A 20486-nucleotide genomic window follows, 5' to 3' on the forward strand; every position below is an offset into this window, starting at 1 on the left:
GCACTGGATACAGCAAAGTCTATGGGCCCCGACAACATCTCGGCTGCAGTGCTCAAGACTTGTGCTCCTGAACTAGCTGCGCCTCTAGCCAAACTGTTCCAGTACAGCTACAACACTGGCATCTACCCAACAATGTGGAAAATTGCCCAGTTATGTCCTATCCACAAAAAGCAGGACAAATCCAATCCGGCCAATTACCGCCCCATCAGTCTACTCTCAATCATCAGCAAAGTGATGGAAAGTGTCGTCGACAGCGCTATCAAGCGGCACTTACTCACCAATAACCTGCTCACCGATGCTCAGTTTGGGTTCCGCCAGGACCACTCGGCTCCAGACCTCATTACAGCCTTGGTCCAAACATGGACAAAAGAGCTGAATTCCAGAGGTGAGGTGAGAGTGTGGCACCAAGGAGCCCTGGGAATCAGGGGGAAAACTCTCCAGTGGCTGGAGTGATACCTCGCACAAAAGATGGTAGTGGTTGTTGGAGGCCAATCATCTCAGCCCCAGGGCATTGCTGCAGGAGTTCCTCAGTGCAGTGTCCTAGGCCCAACCATCTTCAGCTGCTTCATCAATGACCTTCCCTCCATCATAAGGTCAGAAATGGGGATGTTCGCTGATGATTGCACAGTGTTCAGTTCCATTCGCAACCCCTCAGATAATGAAGCAGTCCGTGCCCGCATGCAGCAAGACCTGGACAACATCCAGGCTTGGGCTCATAAGTGGCAAGTAACATTCGCACCAGACAATGACATAGGAACAGGAGTAGGCCATTCAGCCCCTCGTGCCTGCTCCGCCATTTGATAAGATCATGGCTGATCTGTGATCTAGCTCCATATACCTGCCTTTGGCCCATATCCCCTAATACCTTTGGTTGCCAAAAAGCTATCTATCTCAGATTTAAATGTGGCAATTGAGCTCGTATCAATTGCCGTTTGCGGAAGAGAGTTCCAAACTTCTACAACCCTTTGCGTGTAGAAATGTTTTCTAATCTCGCTCCTGAAAGGTCTGGATCTAATTTTTAGACTGTGCCCCCTACTCCTAAAATCCCCAACCAGCGGAAATAGTTTCTCTCTATCCACCCTATCCGTTCCCCTTAATATCTTATAAACTTCGATCAGATCACCCCATAACCTTCGAAACTCCAGAGAATACAACCCCAATTTGTGTAATGTCTCCTCGTAACTTAACCCTTGAAGTGCGGGTATCATTCTAGTAAACCTAAGCTGCACTCCCAAGGCCAATGTGTCCTTCCGAAGGTGCGGTGCCCAGAACTGCTCACAGCACTCCAGGTGTGGTCTAACCAGGGTTTTGTATAGCTACAGCGTAACTTCTGCCCCCCTGTACTCTCGTCCTCTCGATATAAAGGCCAACATTCCATTTGCCTTCTTGATTATTTTCTGCACCTGTTCATGACACTTCAATGGCCATCTCCAACAAGAGAGAGTCTAACCACCTCCCCTTGACATTCAACAGCATTACCATCGCCGAATCCCCCACCATCAACCTCCTGGGGGTCACCATCGACCAGAAACTTAACTGGACCAGCCATGGCTGTGGCTACGAGAGCAGGTCAGAGGCTGGGTATTCTGCGACGAGTGACTCACCTCCTGACTCCCTAAAGCCTTTCCACCATCTACAAGGCACAAGTCAGGAGTGTGATGGAATACTCTCCACTTGCCTGGATGAGTGCAGCTCCAACAACACTCAAGAAGCTCGACACCATCCAGGACAAAGCAGCCCACTTCATTGGCACCACATCCACCACCCTAAACATTCACTCCCTTCACCACTGGCGCACAGTGGCTGCAGTGTGTACCATCCACAGGATGCACTGCAGCAACTCGCCAAGGCTTCTTCAACAGCACCTCCCAAACCTGCGACCTCTTCCACCTAGAAGGACAAGAGCAGCAGGTACACGGGAACAACACCACCTGCACGTTCCCCTCCAAGTCACACACCATCCTGACTTGGAAAGACATCGCCGTTCCTTCATCGTCGCTGGGTCAAAATCCTGGAACTCCCTTCCTAACAGCACTGTGGGAGAACCTTCACCACACGGACTGCAGCGGTTCAAGAAGGCGGCTCACCACCACCTTCTCAAGGGCAATTAGGGATGAGCAATAAAGGCCGGCCTCGCCAGCGACGCCCACATCCCATGAACGAATAAAAATACTTCCTCTCTCACTATGTTTCTCCCATCCAATATTTCACACTCCTCCTCAACTTCAAACCCTGTATTATCCCTCTGCTTTGTGAAGACTGATGCGAAGTATTCATTAAGAACCATACCCACATCTTCCGCCTCCACACATAGTTTACCTTTTTGCTTTAATAGGCCCTACTCTTTCCTTAGTTATCCTCTTGCTCGTAACGTATTTATAACATAACCACGTAGGTATGGGACTGGAGTCACACGTAGGCCAGACCAGGTAAGGACAGCAGGTTTCCAACCCTGAAGGACATTAGTGAACCAGTTGGGTTTTCAAGACAATCCGACAGCTTCATGGCCACCTTTACTGATACCAGCTTTTTATTTTCAGGTTTTTTCAAACTGAATCCAAATTCTCAAACTGCCTCTGTGGGATCTGAACTCACGTTCTCTGGATTATTAGTCCAGGCCTCTAAGTTACTCGTCCAGTAACATGATGTACCACTTTTCATCAAGTGCCTTATGAAAATCCATGCAAAAGTTCCACAGCTTTCCTGCTCAACTACATGTCGGCTTAGCAAAAGAAAACAAAGGATGTTTTGTTGGATTCTCCTCAACCTCTCTTCATAGGACAACCCTCTCATCTCAGGAATTAATCTAGTGAAACTTCATCATACTGCCTCCAAGGCAAGTAAATAAGGAGACCAAAAGCCCTGTACAACTCTAAGAATTCCTTACTCTTGTACTCCAACCCCCTTGCAATAAAGGCCGACATGCCATTTGCTTTCCTAATTGCCTGCTGTACCTGCATACTAACTTTTTGTGTTTCTTGAACGAGCACACCCAAGTCTCTCTGAACACCAACATTTAATAGTTTCTCACCATTTAAAAAATATTCTGTCTTTCTATTCTTCCTACAAAAGTGAATAACCTCACATTTCCCCACATTATACTCCATCTGCTGCCACCTTGCCCACTCACTTAATCTGTCTATATCGCTTTGCAGACTCTATGTCCCCCTCACAGCTTACTTTCCCACCTAGCTTTGTATCATCCACAAACTTGGATACATTACACTCGGTCCCTTCATCTAAGTTATTAATGTAGATTGTGAATAGCTGAGGCCCAAGCACTGATCCTTGCGGCACCCCACTAGTTATAGCCTGCCAACCTGAGAATGACCCGTTTATCCCTACTCTCTGTTTTCTGTCCTTTAACCAATCCTCTATCCGTGCTAATATATTACCTCCAACCCCATGAGCCCCTACCTTCTGTAACAATTTTTTATGTGCCTTTTGAAAATCCAAATATACGACATCCACTGGTTCCCCTTTATCTACCCTGCTAGTTACATCCTCAAAAAACACTAATAAATTTGTCAAACACGATTTCCCTTTCATAAAACCATGTTGACTCTGCCTAATCATATTATGATTTTCTAAGTGCCGTTACCACTTCCTTAATAATGGATTCCAGCATTTTCCCGACAACCGATGTCAGGCTAACTGGCTTGTAGTTCCCTTTTTTCTCTCTCCCTCCCTTCTTGAATAGCGGGGTAACATTTGCCATCTCCCAGTCCACTGGGACTGTTCCAGAATCTAGAGAATCTTGGAAGATCATAACCATTGCATCCGCTATATCTGCAGCCACTTCTTTTAGAACCCTAAGACGTAGGCCATCAGGTCCAGGAAATGTCAGCTTTTAGTCCCATTAGTTTGTCCAGTACTTCTTCTCTGGTGATATAAATTGTTTTAAGTTCCTCACTCTCATTTACCCCTTGGTTCCCCACTATTTTTGGTATGCTTTTTGTGTCTTCTACTGTGAAGACAGATACAAAATATTTGTTTAATGCATCTGCCATTTCCTGATTCATCATTATAATTTCTCCTGTCTCAGCCTCTAAGGGAAAAATGTTGACTTTTTCTACTCTCTTCCTTTTTACATACATGTAGAAGCTCTTGCAATCCGTTTTTATATTTCTTGCTAGTTTACTTTCATATTCTATTTTCTCCTTTTTAAATCAATTTTTGGTCGTCCTTTGTTGGTTTCTAAAACTCTCCCGATCCCCAGGTTTATCACTCTTAGCAACATTATAGGCCTCTTCTTCCAATCTAATACTCTCCTTAACTTCTTTAGTTAGCCACGGATAGATCACTTCTCCCGTGGAGTTTTTATTTCCCTTATAAATGTATTCTTCATATATCACCAGTAATGTGAACAGCAGAGGAACCAGACCAGACCTATAGATGCATTTAAAGGGAAGCTAGATAAGTACACAAGGGAGAAAGGAATGGAAGGATATGCCAGAATTACACAGAATGTACAGCACAGAAACAGGAGAGTTTCTGTGGTCTTCACATAGAATTTACAGCACAGAAACAGACTATTCGGCCTAAATGGTCTACGCCGGTATTTCTACTCCAGACAAGCCCCCTCCCACCCTACTTCATTTAACCCTATCAGCATGGTTGGCTCTTTTCTCTAGAAAGGAGAAAACTGAGGGGCAACCTGATGTAGGTCTTTAAGATTATGAAAGGGTTTAATAGGGTAGACATGGAGGTGGTGTTTCCACTTGTGGGGGAATCCAGAACTAGGGGCCATTAATATAAGCTAGTCACTAATAAATACAACGGGGAATTCAGAAGTAACTTCTTTACCCAGAGAGTGATTAGAATGTGAACCTTTGCTACCACAAGGAGTATTCAGGGGACTAGCGTAGATGCATTTAAGTGGAAGCTAAATAAACACGAGGGAGAAAGGAAGAAAAGGTTAAACGAAGTAGGGAGGGAGGAGGCTCGTGTGGAGCATAAACACTGGCATGGACCTGTTGGGCCAAATAGCCTGTTTCTGTGCAGTACATTCTATGTAATTCTGGCATATCCTTCTATTCCTTTCTCCCTCATGTACTTATTTAGTTTCCCTTTAAATGCATCTATAGGTCTGGTCTGGTTCCTCTGCCGTTCACATTACTGGTAATACATGAAGAATACATTTATAAAAACATGTGGGGAGGATACTTCCAATAAAATTTACCACCACCACCCAATCACTTGTCCAAATGGCAGAAATATTAAATAATTCCTTTGCCTCAGTATTTACCAGGGAAACTAACATGGTGGGCATGACATTAGAAAACGAGATCAAAAAAGATATAAAGACATTTTAGAAAAGGTTGGGGGGGAGGGGGGGGGGGGGGGGGGAGATAATTGATAAATTAATCAAATTTATAGAGGATAAAACCTCTGGTTAGGATGGATTGCATCTGTGCATATTAAAATAAGTTAGGGAAGAGATAGCAGAGGCACTATTATGTATACATAAAAATTCAATAGAATAGGGAATAGTGCCAGGAGGACTGGCGAACAGCTAATGTGATTCCTATATTTATAAAGGCAGATAGAACCAGTCCAGGGAACTATAGACCAATTAGCTTAATGGCGGTGGTAGGAAAGACAATGGAACCTTTACTGAAAGATGTAATAGAAAAACATCTAGAAACTGAAAATATAATAAAGAACAGTCAGCACGGATTTCAAAAGGGAAGCTCATACTTGACCAACCTTATTGAATTCTTTGAAGTAACAGAAAAGTAATGTTGTAGATGTAGTATATTTAGATTTTCAAAAGGCCTTCAATAAGGTACCTCATAGCAGATTCATGACTAAGGTCAGAGCATGTGGAGTCAGGGGATAAGTAGCAGAATTAATAGCAAGCTGGCTACAAAACAGAAAACAGAGTAGGGGTTATAGGTAGTTACTCAGACTGGCAAAAGGCGGGAAGTGGTGTTTCATAAGGATCGGTGCTGGGACCACTTTTGTTCACCAATTACATAAACGACTGGACTTGGAAATCGGAAGTACAATTTCAAAATTTGCCGACGGCACCAAATTGGGGATATAGTTAATACTGAAGACGACAGCGACAAAATACAGAAAAACATTAAGAAACTTGCAGAATGAGCATCTAATTGGCAAATGAATTTCAATACAGGTAAGTGTGAGGTATTACATTTTGGTAGGAAGAATAAGGGGGGCCACATACTGCTTGGATAATAAGAGTCTAAATAGGGTATAGAAGTAGAGAGACCTGGGGGCAGATACACAAATCGCAAAGTAGTGACGCAGGTTAATAAAGCCATAAAAAAGAAAACCAAGCACTGGGATTCATTTCTAGAGGGATAGAATTGAAAAGCAGAGAAGTTATGTTAAACTTGTATAGAACCTTGGTTAGACCACACTTGGAAAACAGTGAAAAGTTCTGGTCTCCATATTATAAAAAGGATGTAGAAGCACTGGAAAAAGTGCAAAAGAGATTTACTAGGATGATACCAAAACTGAGAGGTTATATCTATCAGGAAAGATTGAGCAGGCTGGGGCTCTTTCTCTAGAAAAGGAGAAGGCTGAAGGGTGACCTGATAGAGGTCTTTAAGATTATGAAAGGGTTTGATAGGGTAGACGTGGAGTAGATGCTTCCACTTGCGGGAGAGACCAGAACTAGAGGCCATAAATACAAGGTCACGCTATACGTAACCCCACCAGCGAATAAAAGTTATCTGTTTTTAATACAACGGGTCATTTTCTGTCTTTCTCTTCCTTTCGGATGTTTCTCCCTCTCTCTCTCTGTTTTGTGTTCTGGCCGTTTGTATATTCAGTGGTCCTGTAGGTAACACCTCTCTGTCTGAACACTTTGATTGCCTTGACAACAGGCAGTTGGAAAGATTATCTGTAATCACCAGGTATTGTTCTCTGAATATAAACGTTCAAGGATTTCCACATTCACCTGACGAAGGAGAAAGCCTCCGAAAGCTTGTGATTTTCAAATAAAATTGTTGGACTATAACCTGGTGTTGTAAGATTCTGTACATCCATAAATACAAGATAGTCACTAATAAATCCAATAGGGAATTCGGGAAAAATCTCTTTACCCAGAGAGTGGTTAGAATGTGGAACTCGCTACCACAAGGAGTAGTTGAGGCGACTAGCATAGACGCATTTAACGGGAACCTAGATAAACATATGAGGGAGAAAGGAATAGAAGGATATGCTGATAAGGTTAGATGAAGTAGGGAGGGATGAGGCTCATGTGGAGCATAAACACCAGCATGGACCTGTTGGGCCGAATGGCCCGTTTCTGTTCTGTACATTCCATTAAATTCTATGTAATAGGTGATACTGATAGCATTTAAAACAATCCACGTATATTAAGCAAATAGATTTTATAATCATCTTTAAACGCTAGGTACTGAATGTTCGCACATGAAACATGTACATGATGGATAAGTGAAATATATTGGTACAAATTCTACCACCTTACTATGTCTCAAAGTACTTTTTTTGTTCTTATGATATGGGCAACACTGGCAATGCCGCATTTATTGCCCATCCCTAGATGCCCCGAGAAGGTGGTGGTGGACCTTTTCCTTGAAGCACTCAAGTCCCTGTGGTGATGGCGCTGCCATGATGCATCATGGAGATTTCCAGACTGGCCGAGCAACAACAAAGGACAGGCGGTATATGCCCATGTCAGGGTGGTGCGAGACTTGGAACGGAACCTGAAAGTGTTGGCAATCACATATTACTGCTCTTATCCTTCAGTGGTAGAAGTCTTAGGGGAAGGAGGTACAGTTAAAGTAACCTTGGTGGGTTGCTGGAACGCATCCTGCAGCCACAGTGCGCCAGTTGTGGATATTAGCACGTGCTCCTGCTACTAGACTCGAGGACTGGTTTATCTTGGATGGTACCGAGCTTCTTGATGTTGCAGCTGCACCCATTTAGGCGAGTGGTGAGTATTCCATCACACCAATAACTTGAACCTTGTAGATGGTGGAAAGGCATTGTGGGGTCAAGAGTGGAGTCACTTGCTCCAGAGTGCCCAGCCTATACCCTGCTCTTGTTGTTGATATGGCTGGTGCAGTTAAGCTTCTAGTAAATGGTGATCCCCAAGACGTTGATGCTATGGCCTCAGCAACAGTGGTGCCATTGAAGGTCAAGAGGTGGTTTTGCTGTAACTTGTTGAAAATGGTCATTCCCTGGTATGTTACATTAATGTTACCTGCCGCTTGCTAACCCATGTCCTGTTATAGGCTGGCATTTTTGGAGAAGTACAGTAATGAATGTTAGAACATGAAACATGTACATGATTGGGGGATAAAAAAAACTTGCATTATGTATCACCTGGACATCACAAAAGTGCTTCACATGCAATGAACTGCTTTGAAGTGCAGTCACTGTTCTTGCGTAAGGCAAATGAAGCAGCCATTTGCACACAGCAAGATCCCACACATAGCAACAACCTGAATCGCCAGTTTATCTGTCTTTGGGCCTTGGTTCTTCAAAAAAAAGTTTTTTTTTACCTCTATCTGAAAGAAGTCCATGGAACCATAGAAAAGATACAGCACAGAAGGGGGCCATTCGGCCCATCCTGTCCACGCCGGCTCGAAGAACAACCAGGTGCCCATTCTAATCCCACCTTCCAGCACCTGGTCCGTAGCCCTGCAGCTTACAGCACTTTACGTGCAGGTCCAGGTACTTTTAAAAAGAGTTGAGGATCCCTGCCTCTACCAACAATTCAGGCAGCGAATTCCATACACCCACCAACCTCTGGGTAAAAAAAGTTTTTCCTCATGTCCCCTCTAATCCTTCCACCAATCAGCTTAAATCTATGTCCTCTAGTTCTTGAACTCGCCACTAGGGGAAACAGGTACTTCCTGTCTACTCTATCTGGGCCCCTCATAATTTTATACACCTCAATCAAGTCTCCCCTCAGCCTCCTCTGCTCCAAGGAAAACAACCCCAGCCTATCCAATCTCTCCTCGTAGCTACAATTTTCAAGCCCTGGCAACATTCTTGTAAATCTTCTCTGCACTCTCTCCAGAGCAATTACATCCTTCCTGTAATGTGGTGACCAGAACTGCGCACAATACTCCAGCTGTGGCCTTACCAACGTTTTATACATCATTCCATCATTACATCCCTGCTTTTGTATTCTATACCTCGGCTAATAATGGACGATATTCCGTATGCCATCTTCACAACCTTATCTACCTGTACTGCCACCTTCAGGAACCTGTGCAAATGTACTCCAAGGTCTCTCACTTCCTCTACCCCTCTCAATATATTCCCGTTTACTGCACATTCCCTTTTACTGTTTGCCCTCCCTAAGTACATTACCTCACACTTCTCCGGGTTGAACTCCATTTGCCACTTTTCCGCCCGTTCCACCAACCCAATGATATCTTCTTGGAGTCTGCAGCTATCCTCTTCACTCTCAACTACACGGCCAATTTTTGTGTCATCTGCAAATTTGCCAATCATGCCCTCTACATTCAAGTCCAAATCATTAATATATACCACAACAGCAAGGGACCCAACACTGAGCCCTGTGGCACACCACTGGAAACAAATTTCCATTCGCAAAGACATCCATCGACTTTTACCCTTTGTTTCCTGTTACTGAGCCAATTTTCGATCCAATTCGCCACATATCTCTGTGTCCCATGGGCTTTCACCTTTCTGCCATGTGGGACCTTGTCAAATGCCTTACTAAAATCCATGTCGACAACATCCACGGGACTACCGTCATCAATCCTCCTCGTCACTTCCTCAAAGAATTCAATCAGATTTGTAAGGCATGACCTTCCCTGAACAAATCCATGCTGACTATCCCTGATTAAACCATGCCTTTCCAAGTGACAGTTTATCCTATCTCTCAGTATTGATTCCAATAGTTTGCCCACCACCAAGACAAGTGAGCAGAAAAATTCTTCCTCTCTTCTCTCCCACCAACCCTAGTACCATAGTAGGTACAGCACAGGAGCAGGCCATTCAGCCCATCATGCCTGTGCCAGCTCTGAAAGAGCTATCCATTTAGTCCCATTCCCCTGCTCTTGGCCCATAGCCCTGTAAATTTTTTCCCTTCAAGTATTTATCCAATTCCCTTTTGAAAGTTACTATTGAATCTGCTTCCACCACCCTTTTAGGCAGTGAATTCCAGATCATTACAACTCGCTGCGTAAAAACATGTTTCCTCATGCCGCCTCTGGCATTTTTGCTGATCACTTTAAACCCGTGTGCTGTGGTTCTCAACCCTTCTGCCAATGGGAACAGTTTCTCATTATTTACTGTATCTGAACCCTTCATGATTTTGAACACTTCTATCAAATCTCCTCTAAGAAAAACAACGCCAGTTTCTCCAGTCTCATGTAACTGAAATCCCTCATCCCTGGAACCATTCTAGTAAATCTATTCTGCACCCTTTCCAAGGCCTTCACATCCTTCCTAAGCCCAGCTGTGATTGGGATCCTCGCTCCGTCGGCCCTAGTGATCTTGAAGAATGGCGGCTTGAAATTTCCCACTATTTTAGATTGCGGAAATGCTTAGCTCATTGCTCACATGCAATAAATGCGTTTCTTCTTGGAGAAATGACCAAGCGGATTATGAGGGGAGTTCGTGCGTCACTTTGTCTTTCATCGTTAAGTCTGCACAAAGTGCTTTTTCTTCTCGCCTATTCTCCGCTGTCCTTAACTGTTCCCCAACACCATTCAGGGGTCAGAGAGGAATTTCCTAGAGTTTTTCCCTAACTTGGCCCACATTTCAAACTTAGGGAGGATAAAACCCCTGGTCCAGATGGATTGCATCCGCAAATATTAAAACAAGTTAGGGAAGCGATAGCAGAGGCACTATTACATATATATAAAAATTCATTAGAAAAGGGAATAGTGCCAGAGGACTGGCGGACAGCTAATGTATCTCCTTTTTTAAATATAGGAATCACAAGTCCAGGGAACTACAGAGCAGTTAGCTTAACATCGGTGGTAGGAAAAATAATGGAATCTTTACTCAAAGATGTAACAGAAAGACATCGAGAATGAAAATATAATAAAGAATAGTCAGCACAGATTTCAGGAGGGAATATCATTCTTGACCAAACTTATTGAATTCTTGGAAGAAGTAGCAGAAAGAGTAGACAAGGGCAATGTGGTAGACTTAATATATTTGGATTTTCAAAAAGCCTTCGATAAGGTGACGCATTGTAGACTCACGACTGAGCACGTGGAGTCAGGGGGCAGATAGCAGAATCCAACAAAACTCAAGCGAGAGCAAACAAGTCTACAGGCAGCTGAAGGCCGAGGTGCAACAAAGAACCTGTGACCTTAAGAACAGATGATGGTGAGTGGAAAGAGCGCAAGAGACTCAGCAACTCACCGACAACCACGATGTGCACGGCTTCTTCAGCGCAATTAAAGCCATCTACAGTCCGAGTACCCAGGGACCTACCCCACTGAGAGCCAAAAATGGAGAGGTGCTCATCAAAGACAGAGAGGCGGTCAACGCCCGCAGGAGAGAGCATTTCAAGGACCTCCTCAACCAAGACGCAGTCCTCGACGCAGGTGCCCTCGACACTATCCCGCAACACACTACCCGCCACCATCTCAGCACAACCCCAGCCCGCTGTGAGGTCGAGAAAGCTATTCGACAGCTGAAAAACAACAAGGCCCCCGGCATAGATGGAATCCCTGCTAAAGTACTAAAATACAGTGGAGAGGCACTCGACACGAATACACGACCTTATCACCCTTGTCTGGAAGGAAGGCAGCATGACGAGAGATCTCAGAGACACCGTAATTGTGACCATACTCAAGAAAAGAGATAGGTCCGACTGCGGAAATTAGAGGGATTTCCCTACTGTCCGCCACGGGAAAGGTCATCGCAAGAATCCTCCTCAACCACCTCCTTCCAGTGACTGAAGAGCTCCTCCGAGTCTCAATGCGGCTTCCACCTGTCAAGAGGCACAATGGACACGATCTTTAGCACGCGACAAGTCCAGGAAAAGTGCAGGGAGCAGCATCAGCCTCTGTACGTGGCCTTCTTCGATCTCACAAAGGTCTTCGACTCTGTCAACCGTGAGGGATTGTGGAGCATCCTCCTCAAATTCGGCTGCCTGCAGAAATTAGTCACCATTCTCCACCTGCTCCACGATGACATACAAGCCATGATCCACCACAGACCCAATACGAGTGCAAACCAGGGCTGCGTCATCGCACCAATGCTCTTCTCCATCTTCCTCACTGCAACACTCCACCCCATCACCATGAAGCTCCCCGTCGGAGTGGAGCTCACCTACAGGACAAGCGGGAAACTGTTCAACCTTCGACGCCTCCAGGCCAGAACCATGACCACCCCAAATTCTGTCATCGAGCTGCAGTACGCAGACGACGCCTGCACACTCAGAGGCCGAGCTACAAACCATCGTCGATGCATTCACCGAGGCGTATGAGCGAATGGGCCTCAGGCTAAACATCCGGAAAACAAAGGTCCTCTACCAGCCCGCTCCTGCCACACAACACTGTCACCCGACCATCAAGATCCACAGTGAGCCTCTGGACAGCATGGATCATTTCCCATACCTCGGGAGCCTCCTCTCTGCACGAGCAGACATCGACGACGAAATTCAAAATTGACTCCAATGCACCAGTGTAGCCTTCAGATGCTGAAGGAACAGAGTGTTCGAAGACCGAGACCTCAAATCCAGCACCGAGCTCATGGTCTACAGAGCTGTGGTCCCCGCCCTCCTGTACGTATCAGAAATATGGACAATGTACAGCAGACACCTCAAATCCCTGGAGAGATATCACCCACGTTGCCTCCACAAAATCCTGCAAATCCACTGGCAGGATAGGCGTACCAACATGAGCATCCTCTCCCAGGCTAACATCCCCAGTATCGAGGCACTGGTCACGCTCAACCAGCTGCGATGGGCGGGCCACATTGTCCGCATGCCCGCTACAAGATTCCCTAAACAAGTGCTCTACTCCGAGCTCCGCAATGGCAAGCGATCACTAGGAGGGCAGAGGAAACGCTATAAGGACACTCCCAAAGCCTCCCTAAAAAAATGCAACATCCCCACCGACATGTGGGAATCGCTTGCCCTAGAACGCCCAAACTGGAAAAGAATCATCCGCAAAGGCACCAATCACCTCGAGCATCACCGAGTGGAGCACGTGGAGGCCAAGCGTAAGCAGCGGAAAGAGCGCACAGAATCCAGAGAGTCTCACCCACCCACCCACCTTATTAAACACTACCTGCCCCACCGGTGGCAGAGTCTGCGGCTCCAGGATTGGACTATTCAGCCATCGCAGAACCCACCCTCCCAGAGTGGAAGCAAGTCATCCTCGACCCTGAGGGACTGCCAAAGAGGCAGCAGAATAGCAAGTTGGCTACAAAACAGAAAATAGAGAGTGGGGTTAAGGGTAGCTACTCAGACTAGCAAAAGGTGGGAAGTGGTGTTCTACAGGGATCGGTGCTGGGACCACCGTTGCTCACAATTTACACTAACAACTTGTATTCGGGAATCGGAAGTACAATTTCAAAATTTGCGGACACCACCAAATTGGGGGGTGTCGTTAATACAAAAGAGGAATGCGTCAAAATGAAGGAGGACATTAATAAACTTGCAGAATGGGTGTGTAATCAGCAAATGAATTTGAATACAGGTAAGTGTGAGGTGGTGAATTTTGGTAGGAAGAATATGGAGGCCACATACTGCTTGGATAATAAGAGTCTAAATGGGATAGAGGAGCAAAGGGATCTTGGGATACAGATACACAAATCACTAAAAGTAGCAATGCAGGTTAACAAGGGCATAAAAAAGCAAACCGAGCACTGGGGTTCATTTCTGGAGGCATAGCATTGAAAAGCAGAGAAGTTATGTTAAACTTGTACTGAACCTTGGTTAGACCACACTTGGGAGTACTGTGCACAGTTCTGGTCTCCATATTATAAAAAGGATGTAGAGGCATTGGAGAGGGTGCAAAAAAGATTCACAAGGATGACACCAGAACTGAGAGGATATCCTGATCAGGAAAGGCTGAACAGGTTGGGGCTCTTTACTCTAGATAGGAGAAGGCTGAGGGGTGACCTGATGGTGGTCTTTAAGATAATGAAAGGGTTTGATTGGGTAGATGTTGAGAAAACGTTTCCACTTGTGGGGGAGTTCAAAATTAGAGATTATAAATATAAAATAGTCGCTAATAAATCGAAGAGAATTCAGGAGAAACTTCTTTACCCAAAGAGTTTAAGACTGTGGAATGCACTACATTCTATGAAGGGAAAAAATATGCAGGGCTACAGGGAAAGAGCGGGGGAATGGGACTAACTGGATTGCCCTTACAAAGCCAGCACGGGCTCGATAGGCCAAATGGCCTCCTTCTGTGCTGTAACCATTCTATGATAAAGGAGTACTTGAGACAAATAGCAAATAGATGTATTTAAGTGGAAGCTAGATAAGCACATGAGGGAGAAAGGAATAGAAGGGTATCCTGATAGGTTAGATGAAGTAGGGAGGAAGGAGGGTCACGTCGAACATAAACACCAGCATAGACCAGTTGGGCCGAATGGCCTGTTTCTCCGCTGTAAATTCTATGTAATTCATTGAGGAGGGGGTATAAGGGTTGGAAGAGATGGTGTGCAGACGATGCACCATGCTAGTACGGCAGAGGCTCAATGGACCAGCTGCTCTTATCCTATCTTCATACTATTCCCTGACAAACAGGAAGCCCAGTGACTGGGTCTCAGGCCTCCACCACTGTCACTTTGTAAACAACAACAACAAGCACTTATATAGACCTTTAACATAGTAAAACGTTCCAGTGCTTCACAGGTGCGTTATCGAACAAAATTTGACTACCACCGTTACCAACCAGCTACCACCCCATCTGATGATTACCGTCAAGAAGTTACACGCACCCACATACAGAAGACTCCACTTGGAAGATCAGGGACCAGCTTTCCCGCCTGCCTGCTGAGTAAAGGCACAGCCTGGTGCACAAAAGGTGTTCAGCCACAAAGACCAGAAAGTCTCATGGTCAATACTGAGTCTATGTTGAGTTATTCAATCTTAGCCAAGATGCTGCAATTGCCTCAGTGTCCCTGGGCTATGGGGGCGCAGGGTAGATGGCACAAAGTGGGTGCAACTGGCTTGGATTTCAGTTCCTCATCGCTATCCAGTGCCTCTTGCTGTTAAGGGCAGAATTAAAGATAGTTAATCTAAGTACTAAACACATACTTTGGTTCTGTCTTCACAAAGGACACAAATATGTTAGGAAAATGTGAGGGAACCAAGGGTCTAGTGAGAGGGAGGAACTGAAGGAAATCAGCATTAGTAAAAAAAAAGTGCTAGGGAAATTAATGGGGCTAAAGGCTGACAAATCCCCAGGACCTGATAATCTACATCCCAGAATATTAAAAGGAACTGGCCCTGGAAATAGTGGATGCATTGGTGATCATCTTCCAAAATTCGATAGACTCTGGAACAGTTCCTACAGATTGGAGGGTGGCAAATGTAACCCCACTATTTAAAAAAGGAGGGAGAGAAAAAACAGGGAATTACAGACCAATTAGCCTAACATCAGTAGTGGGGAAAATGCTAGAGTCTAGTCTAAAAGATGTGATAACAGAGCACTTGGATGGCATTAACGGGATGGGACAAAGTCAGCATGGGTTTATGAAAGGGAAATCATGCTTAACAAATCTACTGAGGTTTTTGAGGAGGTAACTAGTAGAATAGATAGGGGAGAACCAGTGGATGTAGTGTATTTGGATTTTCAGAAGGCTTTTGATAAGGTCCCACACAAGAGGTTAGTGTGCAAAATTAAAGCACATGGGATTGGGGGGAATATACTGGCATAGATTGAGAATTGGTTGACAGACAGGAAACAAAAAGTAGGAATAAACTTTTTCCGGGTGGCAGGCAGTGATCCCACAGGGATCAGTGCTTGGGCCCCAGCTATTCACAATATATATCAATGATTTGGATGAGGGAACTAAATGTAACATTTCCAAGTTTGCAGATGACACAAAGCTGGGGTGGAATGTGAGCTGTGAGGAGGATGCAAAGAATCTCCAATGTGATTTAGACAAGTTGGGTGAGTGGGCAAGAACATGGCAGATGCAGCATAACATGGATAAATGTGAGGTTATCCACTTTGGTCATAAAAACAGAAAGACAGATTATTATCTGAATGGTGATAGATTGGGAAAATGGGAGGTGCAACGAGACCTGGGTGTCCTTGTACACCAGTCGCTGAAAGCAAGCATTCAGGTGCAGCAAGCAGTTAGGAAGGCGAATGGTATGTTGGCCTTCATTGTAAGAGGATTTGAGTACAGGAACAGGGATGTCTTACTGCAGTTATACAGGGCCTTGGTGAGACCACATCTGGAGTATTGTGTGCAGTTTTGGTCTCCTTATCTGGGGAAGGATGTCCTTGCCATGGAGGGAGTGCAATGAAGGTTTACCAGACTGGTTCCTGGGATGGCAGGACTGACGTATGAGGAGAGATTGGGTCGACTAGGCCTATATTCACTAGAGTTTAGAAGAATGAGAGGTGATCTCATCGAAACATGTAAAATTCTAACAGGACTAGACAGACTAGATGCAGGGAGGATGTTCCCGATGGATGTGGAGTCCAGAACCAGGGGTCACAGTCTCAGGATATGGGGTATGCCATTTAGAACCGAGATGAGGAGAAATTTCTTCACTCGGAGGGTGATGAACCTGTGGAATTCTCTACCACAGAAGGCAGTGGAGACCAAGTCATTAGATGTATTCAAGAAGGAGATAGATATATTTCTTAACGCTAAAGGGATCAAGGGATATAGGGAAAAAGTAGGAACAGGGTACTGAGTTAGACGATCAGCCATGATCATTTTGAATGGCGGAGCAGGCACGAAAGGCCTAATGGCCTACTCTTGCTCCTATTTTCTATGTATAAACGCAGATGCTGGTGGGACTGTAGAAACGTCACTTATGTAATACACCTGCCAGGGCTGAACAATCTATACTGCAATGTATGATAGCATAGAAAATGATGCTTTTACAATGCATTATGCTAGGAAGCTGTTGCATTCTGTAACAGAACATACAACAAAAAGACTGCAACAGATATATATATATATATATACACTATCCACAGGGTGCATTACAACAACTCATCAAGCTTACTTTGACTGCACCTCCCAGCGCATAACTTCTGGTACCAAAAAGGGCAAGGGTAGCAAGATCATGGGAACCATTCCCCAAGTCACACATCATCTTGGCTTGAATAAGTATCATTGTTCCTTTATCATTGAAATGCTTATCTAACACTTTTGCAGAAGCACCAGTTCAAGAAGGCCCACCACCACTTTCTCAGGGCAACTAGAGATGGGCAATAAATGCCAGCCTTGCCCAGATCCTGAGGACAATTTTTTTTTAAAACAAGTCGGGGGATGTGTACCGTGCGAATGAAGTGCATTACCTTCAAAGGGAGGTGGAACGGTTCCCAGCTGGGGAAAGACCACATGAAAGGCCAAGATAGGACTGTGAATGTCAAGATGGGAGAGTGACCAAAAGCCACAGGAGATGGAAGAGAACATGATGGAAGATCGTGCGGAAACTGCAGCCAACGTGGTTAGGGCCAACCACATATTAAATGGCGAGTTGTTTGCATTTAATCACCTTCAAGGAGCAGAGAGAAATTTCGTCCTGTTGAAAAGTTTCACCTGTTTTCAATCATCCAGCTCTTGCAGTCGGTTCAATTGAGGAGGACTCTCTCTACTGATGGTACGTGTCCGAGATACCCAACTGTGTTTCAAAACCTTCTTCAATCCAAAAGTGCGTGAGAGACAAAGTCTCGTTTAAAAACAAAATAGAATTTTTATCTTAGCATCTTAAAAACTAAAACGCCACTCGCAAATTCGGGTTCCAGAGCCACGTTAGAAGTTTCTAGAAGGATTCTTCCCTCGCCTCACCACCGTCTCGCCTCGGTGGGCGCTTTGGCTGAACACAGATCCGTCTTAACAAAGTTAAAATACCCGCAAAAAATACACACCTGGTGCTTTTCCTCAAGGCCCGGGAGCGGTCTTTTGGTTTGTCCGCCTTTGCGGTTCGCTTTCCCGGGTGCCGACATGCTCTCGGCCGCCATCTTACTACAGGAGCCGCTCACACGTTTAGCCGAGACCCGAGTAAGGGAGGGGAAGGTCAAAGGTGAACGCAGATTTAATTATTTTTTTTTAAAAAAACGAAAATAATCGCCGATGTCGTGCATTAGAAAACATCGAATAGCCAGCGAGAAATCTAAATGTGTTTTTTTTAAATTAAAATAAAAAACATTTCGTTTCTTGGTCTAGAGGTTAAAGGTTAGCTGTGGGTTTTCCTTTTGTTTTAAATAAAGGAAGAGTCACAAGTTTTCGCACTTGCACAAAACTGTTTTTTTTCGATATAGTAGGAAGGAAAAACTGAGATTTTACATAATTTGAGGTAAAAAAAAAAGTAAACGAGTGCGTGAGGGGGAGGGGCGCCGAGTTGCTGCGTGAGTAAGATGGCAGCGGTTGTCCGGCCGTGTGTAGGAGCGGGTTAAGTGAAGATTGAGGCCGAGAGACGCGCTCGCCTGCTGCTGCTGTTATTATTATCATCATCACTGCGCAGTTGAGAAGCCCCGGGGATAAGCAGCGGCCTCGAGTGCGAGCCTGTGTTCCTCCCGCCCGCGGACCTCCCCCCTTCTCCCGTTACACGCCGAGTTTCCCCCCCCCCCCCCCCCCCCCGCAGGCTGAGAGGGCGCCGTCTGCTCGCGGGTGTGTCGGCCTGTCTCCGGATGGACGCGCACGGCAGTAACGTGCCCGCCTTCCTCACCAAGCTGTGGACTTTAATCGAGGATCCCGACACCAACGAGCTCATCTGTTGGAGCGCGGTAAGTACCAGAGGCCGGGGATTGGGGCCTTGGCGAAGGCCGCAAAAATGGGGAGGAGGGGGGTGTGTGGATATTAAGAGAAACACTGAACATAATTACCACACTTGTTTGTAAAAGGGATAAAATGCAAACGCAAACCGTCCTGGATTACTTTTAAATTGAAAAGGATTTTTTATTACCCGGTAAGAGAAACTTTATCAAGTCAGCTTTTAATTTTAAAGATATTTAAAAATCAAAATACTAAATATTGTCTAAATGACCCATTTTGTTGTGGACAAGGTTGTCTTTATTCACTTTTTAAAAAAGTTTATAAGCTGTTACTGTACTTTTTTTCCTTTAAATGTATTCATCACAGTGATCCTCTAACTTTCATTATTTCTATTAATCCAATGCGAACTGGTTTTGCAGAGGTACCACGATCTGATTGAATCAAGGGGCTGAATGGCCTACTCCTGTTCCTAATATGTACCAACACTAATCCCCCCCCCCCCCCCCATTTACCAACACTAATTTCCCCCCCCCCACATCTGCCATGTAAGCAGTAAAAAATGCTGAACTGATCTAAGGCCAACATTCCTCAAGAAGGCAGTACCCTGCGATGGTAGGATATTTTAAAGAGCTATTTCCGCTCTGCCCCACACAGAGACCTCTTGCTCTTTAGGAATCGCACAATCCCAGAATACTGGTGCCCACTTCAAAAAGAAGCCCTGCCATAACCCTGTCGAGGGCAACTAGGGATGGGCAATAAATGCTGGCCTTGCCAGTGACACCCACAACCTGAAGAATGATTTATTTAAAAAAATACTCCATAGTCTCCGAATTCCTAATGGGCTGTTGCATTGCCAAAAGTGCGGTGTGGTAAGACCTTCACCCGGCATTCTGCCCTAGCGCTGACCTTGTCTCAATTCCTGCAGATCAGGTTATTAGTATGAAGGTATTGGTGCCCATGCCATTTACAACACTCCTAGGCCACCTGCAGTACTCAGACAAGTACTCTCGATGTGGCGTGTTGCTGCTCCATGCCACAGATCCTGAATCCTTGGAGGTGGGTAGGCCATTCCAACCAAAGATCCTGTTTTTTTTATAAATTGATTACCCTGTGATGTGGGCCCCACATCCACAAGTATGTAATGCTGGCAAATAAATGAAGCCTGAGTCTTGTAAGGCAGCGGAGGCACAACTGGCAGGACATCTGGCGGGTAATATCATTCCGCTGGTTCTGTCTCTTCTGATGTGGGCACGGATGTGAGAAGCCCTCATCCCCTCAGTCTGAATTTTGCAAACAAAAAAGGAGTGGGCACCTGTCAGAACTGGAGCCTGCCCTAAATTGCTTCCCACCTGCTTGAATTGTTTTATCATGACACCACACTTGAGCTGCCCTCAAATTCTGAATTAATAGTCTACTCTTAATTCTAAGTTGCTTAGTTGAAGTTATCTGATAGTTCATTTTTTAAAACTAAATTCTCTCTTTCCTGTGACATTTACATTGAATTATCCAATGATTTGAATTAACAAGTTTTTTTAAAGATTAAAAAAAATTGAATTATCAGTCGAATGTAACTAGATATAATTACAGAAATTAAATAAGTGTGAGACATGTAGAACAGCTTCTGT

General features: G+C 44.9%; 2 protein-coding genes across 6 annotated transcripts in view; one reads left to right on the forward strand and one right to left on the reverse strand.

The window, feature by feature from the left end:
* bop1 (BOP1 ribosomal biogenesis factor) overlaps positions 1-18140 on the reverse strand; it is a 203920-nt gene extending 185780 nt beyond the window's left edge. The window contains exon 1 of one of the 2 annotated variants that reach the window (XM_067968910.1): positions 18015-18140. In XM_067968910.1, the coding sequence (XP_067825011.1) occupies positions 18015-18107 (93 nt within the window). In that variant the 5' untranslated portion in view covers positions 18108-18140. Of the gene's footprint in view, positions 1-17441; positions 17818-18014 lie in introns of those variants that run through there. The other variant, XM_067968916.1, reaches the window with a different exon arrangement.
* Positions 18141-18476: 336 nt separating this feature from the next.
* Positions 18477-20486, forward strand: part of hsf1 (heat shock transcription factor 1) — a 91827-nt gene continuing 89817 nt past the window's right edge. For all 4 annotated transcript variants that reach the window (XM_067968928.1, XM_067968955.1, XM_067968937.1 and 1 more), the window contains exon 1: positions 18477-18872. In XM_067968928.1, the coding sequence (XP_067825029.1) occupies positions 18777-18872 (96 nt within the window). In that variant the 5' untranslated portion in view covers positions 18477-18776. The remainder of the gene's footprint in view (positions 18873-20486) is intronic.

This window comes from Heptranchias perlo, chromosome 2, assembly GCF_035084215.1.
Source record: "Heptranchias perlo isolate sHepPer1 chromosome 2, sHepPer1.hap1, whole genome shotgun sequence".
Lineage (NCBI taxonomy): Eukaryota > Metazoa > Chordata > Chondrichthyes > Hexanchiformes > Hexanchidae > Heptranchias > Heptranchias perlo.